At 41.8% G+C, this 15,802-nt stretch overlaps 1 protein-coding gene across 1 annotated transcript in view; it reads right to left on the reverse strand.

The window, feature by feature from the left end:
* Positions 1-15,802, reverse strand: part of LOC117388275 (guanine nucleotide exchange factor VAV3) — a 144,676-nt gene that overhangs the window by 99,857 nt on the left and 29,017 nt on the right. The window contains exon 2 of the mRNA XM_033985786.2: positions 6,460-6,576. Coding sequence (XP_033841677.1) covers positions 6,460-6,576 — 117 coding nt within the window. The remainder of the gene's footprint in view (positions 1-6,459; positions 6,577-15,802) is intronic.

Genomic DNA, 15,802 nt, shown 5'->3' on the forward strand with positions numbered 1-15,802 from the left:
GTCTTTTTTCTACATCAAAACTCCAACCCACAACCTCAAAAAAATCTAAACGCCAACTTCAACTCGTCCCAGAAACCTTTGCGTGGACTCGGCGCTTAAACACGGCACCGATCCGACTCGGAACGTCACGGAAACACACACGGGCCCCTCGAGACACACAAAACCTATCAAAACTACAGCCCTCCCCGCTAACACGCACTGATGTTTTATTCAGCCGCCGTCCTCCGTCTATTTTTACACCGACGGGCAAACGGCGAGCGGCGCGGCGCAGGTGAGTGGCAGATCGGCCCTGTTGATTCCATTAGAACAGAGCAGAAGCAGCGAGGCGAGGAAAACAGAGGAGAGGAGCCCCCCGTCTAATTTACCCCACTCAAGAGAGCCATCAAAGTGTTCTGCCCCACAATCCCACAACACGGCGGCGAAAAAGAACAAAACCAAACCCGAGGACCAGCGTTTAAAGCTCCAGCGTTACACAAAACTGACGGGAGTAGGTTTAAGACGCGTAATAAAACGCCGTTTCCTCCTCAAAAACAGACCTGGAGTTGTGTTTTGTTTCATTCTCACATGTTTAACACAAAAAACTCTGCAGATTTAGGCTGAAAAGTTCTTCTCTCAAACTGAAAAAAAACCAAATGCTCTGTTCCACCTTGTGATGTCATCATGTGGTGATACAGGAAGTGCTCCACTGTGTTTTTAAACTCCACACACCTTCATTTATAGAATCATCTGGATCATTTCAGCTTCTGGAGTTACCAAATCTCGACTGAACTAAAGGTAAAAGGAGGAGTTAACATGAAAACGACCACTTGATGACATCACAAGGTGGAACAGAGCGTGTTTAAAAGCTCCTGTACGACACAAAACTTGACTCTTGTAGCTTTAATCCATGTTCTAATGCCGTTTCCTCCTCAAAAACTGACCCCGAGTTGTGTTTTGTTTCATTTATTATTAGTCTGTAACATCTACAAACATCAAAATGCTCTGTTCCACCTTGTGATGTCATCAAGTGGTGGTTTTCAAGTGAACAGCTCCTTTTACCTTTAGTTTTGACAATTTCAGAGCTAAAATCATCCAGATGACTCTAGTGAAGGTGTGTGGAGTTTAAAAACACAGTGGAGCACTTCCTGTATCACCACATGATGACATCACAAGGTGGAACAGAGTGGTTTTTTGGGGGTTTTTTTTCAATTTGACAGAAGAACTCAGCCTAAATCTGCAGGTTTGTGTGTTAAAGATGTCAGAATGAAACAAAACACAACTCCAGGTCTGTGTGTGACGAGGAAAGAGTCGAGTTTGGCTTCACGTGATCATGTGGTCACGTGGTCATGTGGTCACGTGGTCATGTGGTCACGTGGTCATGTGGTCACGTGGTCATGTGGTCACGTGGTCACGTGGTCACGTGGTCACGCTGAGCCCGTTGCACACTCAGGGAAATCATGCTGTTGCTGAAAGAGTTTGAGAAATGTGAGTTCCTCAATAGAGAAGTGACAGAAGTGACGACTCCACACGACAGAAACAACAGCTCAAAACAGACAGAGCTAAACTTTAGAAAGAGTAGAATTTTTTATTTATTTATTTATTTTTAGACTTTATATAAATGGACATAGCTAACCTGCTCACCGCGTCATTTTGGTCTTAAATGTTCGTATTAACCCTCTACATAATCCTGTTTTTGTTTTTTTATTTAGTTATTTTGAGTTTATTTTTGAAGTACTTTTTTATTTTTTAATTTTTTGTTATTTTGAGGGTTTTTTAAAAGTTATTTTTGTCATGATTTTTTTTTTGTTATTTTGAGGAGGGTTTTTTTGTTTTATTTTGAGTTGTTTTTTGTTTGTTTGGGTTTGTTTTTTTTGCTATTTTGAGTTTATTTTTTATTTTTTTTATTTTTTTTAAACTGTGTTTTTAACGTTTTTGTAATTTTGAGGGTTTTTTGTTATTTTGAATTAATTTTTGATATTTTTTTTTTTGTTATTTTGAGTTTAATTTTAGTTTTTTGTCTCCTCTCTCTGTCTCTGCTGCTTCAGACTCATTCTGGTCTTAAATGTTCGTATTAACCCTCTACATGATCCTGGGGTTTTTATTTCACTATTGTGTCTGTAAATCAAGATCTGAACATTAATAACAGACAAATCAGGTCCTTCTTTCCCCGACGTCGCTCCTGTTAGCATTAGCATTAGCGTTAGCAACAGGTTTGATTGACAGCGTTGCTAAGCAGGCGTTTTGGGCGGGAAGGGGCGTTACCTTCCACAGCTTCGCTCCGGATTGGCTCTTTAGTTGCTATGATACTCGCAGTCGGTGGTTTGATTCCAGCTCCCACAGATGAATACTGTCGTTGTGTCCTTGGGCAAGACACTTAACCCATTTTTCAAGACTTAATAACGTCATTTGCGAATTTAAAATCACAACAGTGTCGACAAAAATAGAACTTCCTTTTTTCTTCCCATCGTCTGATATAAACCACACACACACACACACACACACACACACCCACACACACACACACACACACACACGATTAATGAGTTTATTTAATGTCTTAGTCTCTTGGACCCAATTAGTCATTTTTAATACCCGGAAACGGCAGTAATGGAGAGAAAACAAGGAAAACTGGACATCTACAGGGGCCACGTTAGGTATAAAAACTGTCTAATTAAATGAACATCGCCGCCGTGGGACAAGATGGCCTCCAGCTGACTCCTACGAACAAACGCCAAACGCAGCACAAGGGACGCGGTTTATACGTTTTTATATAGCGCTTTTTCACCTCATCTTTGTCTCTCTGGCCTTGAAACGCTTTGAGGTCCCACCGGAGGAGCAGCTGGAGGACGTGTCTGGGGTGAGGGAAGTCTGGGAGTCTCTGGTTTGACCACCGCCCCCCCGTGTGTCGCCGGATAAACGGAAGAAAATGGAAGGATGGACGGATTTTCCACCTTCAAAGCTCAAATCATCTGACCGCGCAACCGGTGCTCGAGAGCGGGATTTGAACTGCTAACCTTTAGATAAGTGGGCAAATGCTCTACCAACTGAGCCACTGTAACATCGTTGTCATGAGAAGAACAGAGATTAAATTTGGTCTTTTTCTCTTGATCAGACCTGGACGACTGAGGGATTACACAGACACTGCTTAAACAAAACGACCACCAGGGGGAGTAGAGAGCACTTTGAACACGAGTCTCCGCCCCCGTACAGCTCGCCAAAAGATTTCTGACTCACAATTTGAGTGATTCAGCACAAAACGAGTAAATGTAATATTTTGACGTTTGACTTTCTGCTCTAAAAAAACTGATAATGTTTTATATTTTATAGAAATCGAACTCTGCTCCGCCGCGGCTCTTATATAATCTCAATTTCTCGCGACCTCTAAAATTAGTAGCTCTGTGACATTTCCGTTTTGTAAAAGCAGCTCACAGGAGGAAAAAGGTTGGAGACCCGTGACTCAGAATGATTTCAATTTTTAAAAAGGTGAACTTTAACTTTAGTAACTGAATATAAACTGTTCATTACACTTGTCCGTCGCTACGTCGCGGTTCACCCTTTACGACCTCGTTTGAACGTGATTGGCTGTTGGACTGTAGACCATTGTGTCGTGCGTCCTGATTGGCTGTTGGACTGTAGACCATTGTGTCGTGCGTCCTGATTGGCTGTTGGACTGTAGACCATTGTCCATCAGTCTCCTCCGTGCCGTGTCTCCTGTCCAGTACAGAATGTGTTCAGACAAATTTACATAAACGTTGGATCTCAGTGTGACTCTGAAGTGCTGTACGTTTGCGATTTGTTTTCTCCCCGACAAAACCCACAATGTCGATGAAACGTTCTGCACCGACAAAGACGCCTACGAAGGTTTGAACTTTGAGAGAGTTTAAACGAGAGAGAAATGTGAGAAAATGTTAACGCCTGTGTGAGAAAAGTGTATAAAGTGTGTGGTGAGGGGTTTTACAGACAAAAACAGAGAGAATAATGTAAAAAATAAAGACGATACTTCACGGATTTCAACTATTGCGGGTTATTTTTAGAATGTGACCCCCGAGATAAACCAGAGACCAGTGTCCAACAAATTTCACGTCCTTTCTAATGTTTTTGTAGAAAGTTTTGGACGTCAGTGTCATTAAAAACAAGAACATGTGTCTCCTACAGGGGGCACTATTGAGAAGTCACAGCGTTTTTTAGTGGTTTCCAAATGAGCAAGGAGTGAAAAAGTAGTGAGTTCAACATTTCCAACCGTGCACCTTCAAAAGAAATTGGCATCAGTGGTCACTCGAGCGGTCAATATAGACCACAATGCACCGGGAGAGTCGTAAAAACACCAATGGACAGAGACAAGTCTTTAACTGGACACAACACGACTGAACAAAGCAGAGAAAAGCGCTGATTTATCACTTTGTCAATCCTGTTTATGAATAAAACACTCTGAAATAAATCATTATGGCGTAAAGTTGTTAGCAAAACCAGAAATCAGACCAAAAATTAGCATAAAATGGGGCGTTTAAAGCTCAAAAAGAGTCAATTTTGCGTAATACAGCATCTTTAAAACCAAAATATGAAGCGCCAAGACTCTACAGCTGTTAATAACGAGGAGAAGACAACTAGAAGAGAAGATCCATCATCATAAAGTGGAGTGAGATTACACCTCCTCCTCCATAAATCCCGTGTATTCCTTCATATCTCGCGGAGGGCTTGACCTTGCCCGTTTCTGCCCGTTTCAGGCTGCGTTCCCCGGTCTGCTATCCGTCTTACCGCTGTCCCATCAGCCCCTCTGCTCCGGGCGATGGGCTTTGTAATTAAAGCGGAGCGGCAGCAGACACGGCAGCGCGACTGAGGGACCTGAGGTCACACTTCAAACCCTCTGGAAAGTCTCTATAACGCAGCGTTTTGGGTTTAATGAGGGGAAGCTGTAAAGCGCCGGCTCACTCTGCTTCAGCTCCGACGGCGACGATGAGGCCCAACGGGACGCTTCAAACTGGGATAAGAGCGAAGGTGGAGGAAGGACGTTTTGTTACGCAAATAAAACAAATACTCAAGTAATCTATTTAAGTAAAAGTATTAAAGTTCTGGTTTGAAAATGTACTTAAAGAGTAAAAAGTCAAAGTATTTCTCGCAGATTTTGAGTCGTATAAAGTTTCAAATGTGGTGATTTGGATAAAGATTTGAGCTGAGCTAGAAATATGAAGGCAGAGACAGGACTGACAGGAAAAGTGCATAAATATGAGCTCAAGTTCTCACAGGAGACGTGCTATAAAACTGTTTAACCTGTAAATCCATGTTTCGGTTTTCGTTTAGTCTGTAAGAGTTGAACCTGAAGCACAGCGGCCTGAAAGATGGAGGCGAGCTGCAAAACAGGCTGGAGCGTCTGTGGAGTGTTTGGGGAGCGTTTGGGGAGCGTTTGGGGAGCGTTTGGGGAGCGTTTGGGGAGCGTTTCTGGAGTGTTTTGGGAACGCCTCTTTAGCATTCAGGAAGTGTTCGGGGACCGTTTCTGGAGAATTTGGGGATTGTTTGTGGGGCGTTTCTGAAGCATTCGGGGGAGGGTTCATGAAGCTTTTGGGGAGCGTTTCTGGAGCGTTCAGGAAGTGTTCAGGGAGCGTTTATGGAGCTTTTGGGGAGCGTTTCTGGAGCATTTGGGGTGCGTTCGGGTGCATTTCTGGAATGTTTCTAAAGTGTTTCTGGAATGTTTCTGAAGCATTTCATTTTGCGGTTCCTAATGTTCCTTCTGTGAGATCAGTCGTGTGATTTAAAAGTACAGCTCAGGTTCCATTTATTTTTTATTTATTCAGAAAACATTGGCTGTGTGTGATGTTTTTGGAGTCAGCTGATCCTGTGGCAGACAAAGACGTCTGGACCTGGAGCATCGAGTTACAACTCAGCAGGACCTGGACCGAAGTACCATCAAAACATGAGCTACAGACGAGTAGTAGTCGTAGTAAGTCGTAGTAGTAGGTCACTGGCATTCAAGTTGTATAAACGTATCTATATTGAAACTAAAGTCAGGTTTAAACATGTTGGTCTCTCTGTCTGACTCTTGTTCTTGTACAAAGTCTGAAGATTTTACTTTTGTGGTTTATTTTGTTGTCGTATTTGTGGTTTTGTCTGATTTTTATCTTTTACTTTGTCCAAGAACTAAAACTCAAAGTAATAAAACTCAAATCTAATTCAACCAGATGAAAACAGTCACTCCTTCTGTCACTTCAGCCCCGTCTCCACCACAGCAGCAGAACAACCAGCCTACTCAGCCTCTCTAATGTCTTCTTCTCCACCACAACCAGTCCACAAGTCCAGTATAATTTTCATAACACACTACAGCAAGGATCTAACCCAAATACGACCTCTTTAGTAAACAAACACGACCCGACTGAAGTAAAAACACAGATAAACGATAAACGATGTCCGAGTGCGACTTCAGGGTCCTCACTTCACCTCAGCGCGTCAAAGACTTTATAAAAACTTTACATAAACCGCTGTCCTTACCTTTCCAAAGTCCCTGACGTCGAACAGGTCAAACGCCTCAAACAGGTCACTCTTCTTCATCCCAAAGGTGTCGCCGCAGGAGGCCAGGAAAGTGCGGATGTTCTTCAGGCAGAGGAACTGTGGGACGAAAGAGAAACGGTCAGGACACAGCTTCAGTTTATCAGAGCGTCGTGCGAGGGGTTTGACGTGTGGCCGTGTATGTAAAGAAAGAGGCTGAAAACGAGAACTGAGAGTTTTACTAAATCTGGAAACGTCAATGAAAGAGGTTTGGAAAGTCACTGGAGCGAAACGAGATAAAACTGATAAAAACAAACACATCTGCGTTTTAAATCCACTGATCCCTGCACGAACTGATCTATTTATGTGAGTTTAACAATAAGAATAACAGAGGTGTTTTATTTACAAGTCTATCCCCTTTTCCGAGCGAGTTCTTAGCAACGCTGTCAATCAAGCCTGTTGCTAACGCTAACAGGAGCGACCTCGGGGAAAGAAGGACCTGATTTGTCTGTTATTAATGTTCATATCTTGAAATAAAAACAAGAAAAAACAAAACAAAAATCTGCCTAAAAATATTGGCCATCGGTTTTTCTGGATTCTAAACGATCATTAACGGAATCAGCCATGAAAAAAAACTCATATCGGTCAGTCGTTTATTGTTTTACTATCTTTAAACTGTTTATATAAATGGACAGAGCTAACCTGCTAGCCGCTACGTTCCAAACAGGAAGTGAACATAAGCAAGCTTCCGGAGAGGCTGTTAAAGCTAACGCCTCTTCCTGCACACGCCACTGTTTTAGCAGGGAGCGGGCACTTAGCAACGCTGTCAGTCAAACCTGTTGCTAATGCTATCGTGCGCGACCTCGGGGAAAGAAGGCGCCTGATTTGTCTGTTATTACGATTCATAGTTTGAGTTACGGACATCGTAGTGATATAAAAAGCCCAGGATCATGTAAGAGCGGGTTAATACGAACATTTAAGACGTAAAATCGCGCGGCAGCTAGCAGGTTAGCCATGTCCAGTTATATAAACAGTCAGTTGCAGTTTCCTTAAGGGGCACTGCACGTTTTTAGTTGTTTTTAAGGGTTTTTTAGGTCCCAAACCGTCTCTTCTCACTGTTCTACTTTTCCTGCAGAGCTGTACTATTTCCCGCCACAAAAGTTCCATAGTGTGTCTTTAATTCCCCCTGCGTTCCTTCGCTTTTGCCTCTTCTAAATCCCTTCCGTTCCGGCCGTCTCCAGAAGCCCTGTGTAATCTGCGTCAGCGCTGAGGGCTGTCTGCGCGGCCTTGTACGTTTTTTTTTTTTACGGCGTTGTGTAATGAGGACGCCGCTAATGATGCTGCGCTCTAAAAGATACATGACTCCCTGTTTATAGCCACCGCGAGGGCATTCATTAACACTGAGCACATCCTGTTGAAATGTCCCAGTATGAGGCTTTAATTAGAACCCTTCACAACAATGAGGCTGCGGAGAGGTCCCTGAAGTGAGCGCTAACGTGACGCTTTCAAGAGAACGGTCAAATCAAATGGACTCTCACATCTGGTTTTGAATTATTGAGCGGTTTGGCAACTCGGCGCCGACGCGATATGTAATGCCGTCTTATCTCCATGACGACAGATGGGTCTGCGCGGTGACGAGTTTGATTCAAAGAGGACTCGTTCCAAAAACACACCTGACGAGTCCGTTTACAAAGACAAAAACGTTTTACTTTGTTTTAATGCGAGTGACACGAGGAGGAGCTGCTTGATATTTTTATGTTACTAAAATGTAAACACGGATAAAAACATTTCCAGCTCAGACCTCGGGGACAGAAGGACCTGATTTGTCTGTTTTTAATGTTCATATCTTGATTTACAGACACAATAGTGAAATAAAAACAACTTTTCAATGTAAAGTGAATTGGAGCCAGAGTCGATGGAGCAGGAAGTGCGCCCATGATCACTTCCTGTTTGGAACGCAGCGGCTAGCAGGTTAGCTACATCATTTATATAAACAGTCTATGGTTATAAGAGACTGAACGTTATGTGTTTTTTCATGGCCGATACCAGAGGAACTGACGGCTGATAAACCGACGGTATTTTTGATCAGATTTTGATTATTTTCTCCAAATGACGTCATGTAAATTTACTCTAAACTCTTGTCACGTTTGAGCAGCTGTCTCTTCATCTTAAAGTGTTTATTTAAAGCTTTGTGTGGATTTTTTAGGCAGAAGATCGACCAAAACAAAACATCAGCACGCGCCTCCAGCTCCATCAACTTCAATTCACTTTTTCTGTTTTTATTTCACTGTTGTGTCTGTAAATCAAGATATGAACATTAATAACAGACAAATCAGGTCCTTCTTTCCCCGGTTACTCCCACTAGCCTTAGCAACAGGTTTGATTGACAGTGTTGCTAAGGGAAGGGGCATTACCTTCAACAGCCTGGCTCCTGATTGGCTCTTTGGTTGCTATGATACTCAGTCACCTCGATGAGCTGGTTGTCACATTAATGACATTTTTAATCGCTGTCTGATGCATTTATGTAAATAAAGAGACGACGCAGGAGAAAAAGTGGCGTCGTTGAGGGGTTGGATCATACAGAGAGATTACACGAAGAGAAAAGTGGAGAAAACTGGGTCAATATGTCGTCAAAATCAATATGTCCTCCCAAGTTCACGATGAAACAAGGAGACGACACAGTGTGGAACATGAGCAAAGACACTGATTTATGTATGAACTACATGTTTATTTCAACGTCACAAGGTCATGATTCCACTATATATATATATACATATACATATATATATATATACATATATACATATATATATATATACATATATATATATATATATATATATATACATATATATATATATATATATATACATATATATATATATATATATATATATATACATATATATATATATATATATATATACATATATATATATATATATATATACATATATATATATATATATATACATATATATATATATATATATATATATATACATACAGCATCGATTTGAAATGTGCCAAAAAACAGTCAATTTTTATGAAACAGTGCACGTTTATCTGTACGGCATAATTTATACATAAAGTCATTTAAAGTGTTTTACAGAATAAAAAAGACATGGACTAAACCAGAACTAAACCAGAACTGAACCAGGACCAAACCAGGACTAAAACAGGACCAAACCAGGAACAAACCAAGACTAAACCAGGACTAAACCAGGACTAAACCGGGACTAAACCAGGACTAAACTAGGACTAAACCGGGACCAAACCGAGACCAAACTGGGACCAAAACAGGACTAAAACAGGACCAAACCAGGACTACATCAGAACTAAACCAGGACTACATCAGGACTACATCAGGACTAAACCAGGTCTACATCAGGAGCCGGTCCCTGAAGTCCTCCTCATGTGAGATGGTTCATGTGGCTGGTTCCGTCCTGGTTTAGTCCTGGTTTAGACCTGGTTTAGTCCTGGTTTAGTCCTGGTTTAGTCCTGGTTTAGTCCTGGTTTAGTCCTGGTTTAGTCCTGGTTTAGTCCTGGTTTAGTCCTGGTTTAGTCCTGGTTTAGTCCTGGTTTAGTCCTCCTCATGTGGGAGATGTTCTTTGGTGCTGGTCCATGGAGAGACTTGTTCACACTGAGCTGCTTTAAAGTCTATTCTCTGGCTCCTGTGGCTCCTGTGGCTCAGGTCTGTGGCTCCTGTGGCTCAGGTCTGTGGCTCCTGTGGCTCAGGTCTGTGGCTCCTGTGGCTCAGGTCTGTGGCTCCTGTGGCTCAGGTCTGTGGCGGCCTCTTTTCTCCCTGACAAACACAGGACGTCCACTGGGCCTTTGCAGCGTCAGGTCAAAGGTCACCGCTAAAAGGAAAACCAGCGACACGTACGTTTCCTGTGGCTCGTCCAGAAGGAAGGAGCCAAACGAGGTCACCGAAAGAAACACCTCAGGAAGTGACGATTTTGACGCACTTTTGGGATCGTCTCCAGCTGATGATGTCATCGACGTGGGCCCGATGGCGTCGTTTTAACTCAGAGAATAAAACCGATGGGAGTTACACGTATAAATCTGTCCGAGTCGTCTTAAAATGGCACGTGTACAATTAGAGGCATTAATCAGGGACAGCGACGGTTTTAAAGAGACGAGCGAGGCCCATGTGAGACGAGACGTGCGGGCGCAACAAGAGGCGAGGGTCACGGAAGGTTAATAGAAGCAAAACAACCTCAGAATGTTCAAAGATTTTAAAAATATCTTAAATTGCCTTCTCAGAATCGGCCAATTTTATCACGGACGGGACAGAGGAGCCGTGCAAAGTCACCTTACGTCATTATAAATATATTCACTCTGCTGCTTTGAATTTAAACAAGAAAACAAGGTCACGCTGAGCTCGGAGTAAACGAGGAGCAGTGGACACACGTGAGGCGCGAGTTTAAGACACTTCACCACACTCAGATACTCGAGTGTGAAAATGTCTTATAAACGAGTGTATTTTTAGCATTTTTATGTTTGAGTTTGGTTTCACACATTCACCACGATTCAGTGCAACAGCAGAAGTCGTTAAAGTAAAACAGAGTCTAACTGTCGTGAGCTGGAGCTGTCAGTTCTGTAGAATTTAACTGTTAATGGCTCATTCAAAGTGTTTCCTCTGGATGGTTTTCTGTCATATTTGGCGTAAAAAGTCTGTAGCATCTCAGGTCTATAGCTAGCTTGTTTCGCGGTCTCCATGGATACAGGAAAAACAAAGTAGAATCAAACTAAAAGTAAACGAAAATGTAGTTTCACACGATCCATCAGTCCCTCACTTGTGACCTTTGACCTGCACACGCTGCACTTTGTAGACGGACAAAATCCCAAATTATGACGTTAAACCTAAACGCACAAACCAAAACGTCTCAAAACCAGCTCAGCGTGTCAGACGGGCAGCCACGAGAGCAGCTTAACTGTGTGGGCCGTTACCACAGAGGACCAAAGACGCACCAAAACACATTATGTCATCACTATTACATAATTATACGCACACAAAGCAACAAAAAGAACGACAACCGACAGAAACATGAAGATTGAACCCACAACCTTCCAGCTGCGAGGAAAGAACACGCGCCACTTTGCCACATCTATAAACCTTATTATTTTCAGATTTGTGTAACTGTCAAATTATTAAAATGACACAAACCACAGAATCTGAAGTGAGTAATGTGAGGAACCAGGATCAGAGAGAAATCAGATTACTCACCTCACAAATCTGATTATAATGGGATTTTGAGTGTTAGTGTCAAGTTACTAAATAATTTCATTCTGGTTTTAGTAATATCTTCAAAAGACACAAAAACACAACATGGGACAAGATTCTGCATCAAGTTTACGTTCAAATAGTTACACAATCCACTTTTCAGGGATTCACCGATATCGACGCCGATACTGAACAATTTTGCCGCATCAGATATCGGCGGCTTCCTGATCGATATCCTGGTTTATGTAATAAGACTGTTTACTGTTGTAATCGGCTCAGAAAGTCCCAGAATGTTTGAACTTTCCTGTTTCATATTTTTATTGATGTGACCAAATATTATACATGTCATTTAGAGAAAAATGCACCTTTTTCATTTTTATATAACAAGAACGAAAGCTTAAAAAATAAATAAATAATATAAAATAATAATAAAAAAAAAAATAATAATAATAATAATAATAATAATAATAATAAATTAATGAATTAATCACACATTTTGAGTGAATAGATGAATAAGAACATCACACAATAAATAATAAAAAATATCTAAATCATAAATAAAAAAAAAATGATGATAATAATGAAAAGGGGAGAATGGAGTTTGACTTAGACCAGGGCTGTTCATTACGTCGATGGCGAAGGCATTTTGTGTAGATCACGTCCCGTCATCATCCAGTCACATGACTAATACACAGGACAGTCAGGTCACACCTGACCCGAGGTCACACCTGACCCGAGGTCACACCTGACCCGAGGTCACACCTGACCCGAGGTCACATCATGGACGCTGCACAAACAAGTGCGAGTTTAACCCTATAGCGTCGGATCCTGTCGTCGCTGATAGAGCGTAACCAGCAGCGTAACTCCACGCCGTGCTCTCATGTAAATTCAAACGGCGTCTCAAAGTGGAGACGTGGGGATGTATAAATATACCCACATTACGGTAAATCTGCCTCTGTTGTCCCTGGTGACGAATGAGAGCGCGGCGCTGCGGGGATTTTCACTCATTTATTCGATGCGTCAAAGAAAAAATACAGATGGATGTGTAAAATAGAAGTATTTGTGTGAAAAATGCAGTAAATTCTGATACTTCGTTTAACATGATTTTTATGGCTATAAAAAAAAAGACAAAACCATAATCAACATGATTATCTCTGTTATCACTTTCAAACGAAAAATGCAGTTTTCCTCGTGTCAGAAGCTTCTGCCCGAACTCTGACCTCACAGATTCTGTTCAGTGTCAGAGCAGAAATCATCATCAAAGTCATTATGAACATGTGAGAAGTTCAGTTGTTGTTCAGTTTTATCTCATGTACATGAAAATGCACTGGACATATGAGAATCATAAAACATTTACAAATAAATATATGTTTAACATTTTTGTATTAGGTGGTGGATCTTTCAGACACGATCATTTTAAAAGGAGCTCACACTGAAAAAGTCTGAGCAGCTCTGACTTAGACAGTTTCAAAAAACTCAATAAATGTTTGCCACTTTCTATAAAATTAGTTTACAATGCCCTTCTTGGAATATCTAATCTTCTCCACTTAAAAACGACATAATCTCATTAATCCATTGAGCAAAGGATGGGAATTTTTTTATTTCCGATGTAAAGTAAACGCTGTAATGTTGAAAACTGAAGGAAGTTTCATGGAGAAACATCAGAGAAATATCAGTTGTTCTTGACAGAACTCTGGACATGGCATCAAAATAGAATATTTCACCTTTTATTTAAGTTGTTCTGTCGTTACTTGAGAGATAAAACATGGCTTTAAAAACACATTTGGATCAGTTTTGTCGTGTCTTATTTTTGTATCGAAATCGGGATCGGCGCTGACAAAGCCGGATCGCCGTGTCCTTAAAAAAGCCTCTTTAGTGTTTCCACGACAACATGTTCTTCCCGTCACAGTGAGCCGCTTCTCTTAAATATAAAATTACACTTTGTTCCCGTGTCTTGAGCAAACTGCGGCTGAGTAACAGGAAGTGCGTTGCGTTTGGTGTTTCTCGTGTAGAATCCCGTATCGTCGGGTCCACTCTCACACTCGCCACAGCGTTTGAAAACTTCTGAGAAAAATATAGCGTTGGTGTCACAAAATAAACCACAGAACGACACAGGAAGTAGAGTAGCTATGGCGACGGCGTTAGTCAAAAGAGCGGCTCAAGATCGTATGGTCCTTAAAGTCACACACGTATATAAATAGACTTAGCTAACATGCTAGCGCCGCGGTTCAAACAGGAAGTGAGCATGGGCGACTCCGGCTCCAATTTATTTTACACTGAAACACAAAAGTGAAAGAAAAACCCCGGGATCACACAGAGCGGGTTAACATTTAAAACCAAAATGACAAGCCAGAAGTGCGCACATGATCACTTCCTGTTTGGAAAGCGGCAGCTAGCAGGTTAGCTATGTCCGTTTATATAAAAGGCCGTGTCCCAATTCGTCGGTTTCACATTTCATCGGCTGCATTTGAAGGACACGTACGTCACTTCATGCACCTGACAAATGTGCCCTGTGTTTCCATGGAGATCTTCTACGTGTGAAACATGGTATATTTTCTTAATTTTATCTAATACTCGCTACAATTGGGGGAAAAAAAATCACCTCAAACGTTATATTTGTCTGTTGATATTCAAAGAGAAACATTAATTCTTTACTTCATTCAATCTAAACAGAAATAAACGACTGCGACGACGACGACGCCTCGAAAAATAAAACAGATTATTTCAGTGTCCGTTTTACGCGTTTAGCTCATTAGTCAGCAGCTGCCACGGTTGCTAGGCGACGTAACGTAAGCGCACAGACGGCGGTTGAAGTTCGCTCCGTGGCGTAGTCCCGTAGCTAAACGGAGGAGCGCCCTTCGTCGACCCTACAGTCTGTGCTCCCACTCGCGTTAGCAACAGGTTTGATTGACACCGTTGCTAAGCTCCCTGCTAAAATGGGCGGAAAGGGGCGTTACCTTCAACAGCCTCGCTCCTGATTGGCTCTTTGGTTGCTATGATACTCAAAATGTGTAACTCGGCTCCAAATTAGCCGCTGTAACCGTTAGCCTCGACGAGCTTCATTTGCCTGAACGCTGTGGGGACGTCACACTCGCTCAGTCACGTCTTTAAACCGTCTGTGGCGTTTACACATAAAAAAACGTCGCTCTTCAGTTGAATTATCACAGACTGACGGCTTCACGGACCCGTCATCCCTGCAGCGCCGAAGATAAAAGACGACACGGACCAGCAGTAAACTGTCTGCATCACACTGGATGTTTGCTTCTTTTATCACCAAACCACATCTTGTCAAAGAGCGAGCGCTGAAGTCCCAGAGGAGAGTATTATCTAAGGGAAGCAGCATCGCTACGGCAACGCGACGTCTGCTCAAATGCATGAAGGAACATTAAGAGAATTGCGAGTGTCAGCTAAAGGCATTTTCTACGTGTATTTTATTTTTCTTTGAGTCGTGGGGCTCGTGAAATCAACGGATCGACGCGACTGTTTGATGTACAGTATAAACGCGGGTCACGTAAGTTCAGGGTTTAGGGCTGAACTTTACGGAAGCGCGTTTAATAGAACCAAAAGAGTCGTAAACGTGAGGATTATAATGTAGTTCTGGCGGTTTTATGTGCAGTTATACGCACAGGCGGACGGACGCTGCAGAGTCAGAGCAGGTCACAGAAAAAGCAGAAAACATGAGTCGCAGAGAAGTGAAAAATTAGCATCTTTGTTTTAGCGATTGACATTTTAAAGGACAATAATCTGTTTTTAGAATGGTGAAAATGTAGATTATGTAGATTATGATTATGATATAAGGTCCACACCACTGGTTTAGCAGAGAGTGAGCGCTTAGCAACGCTGTCAATCAAACCTGTTGCTAACGCTAACAGGAGCGACCTCGGGGAAAGAAGGACCTGATTTGTCTGTAAAATAAAAACCCCAGGATCATGTAGAGGGTTAATACGAACATTTAAGACCAGAATGAGTCTGAAGCAGCAGAGACAGAGAGAGGAGACACAGTTTAAAAAAACAACAAAAAATAATCTCAAAATAAAATAAAAACAACTCAAATTAACAAAAATAAATAAAAAATGAACAAAAAAAATCAAAATAACTAAAAGAAATATAATAAAAAAA

Source organism: Periophthalmus magnuspinnatus, chromosome 20 (assembly GCF_009829125.3).
Source record: "Periophthalmus magnuspinnatus isolate fPerMag1 chromosome 20, fPerMag1.2.pri, whole genome shotgun sequence".
NCBI lineage: Eukaryota > Metazoa > Chordata > Actinopteri > Gobiiformes > Gobiidae > Periophthalmus > Periophthalmus magnuspinnatus.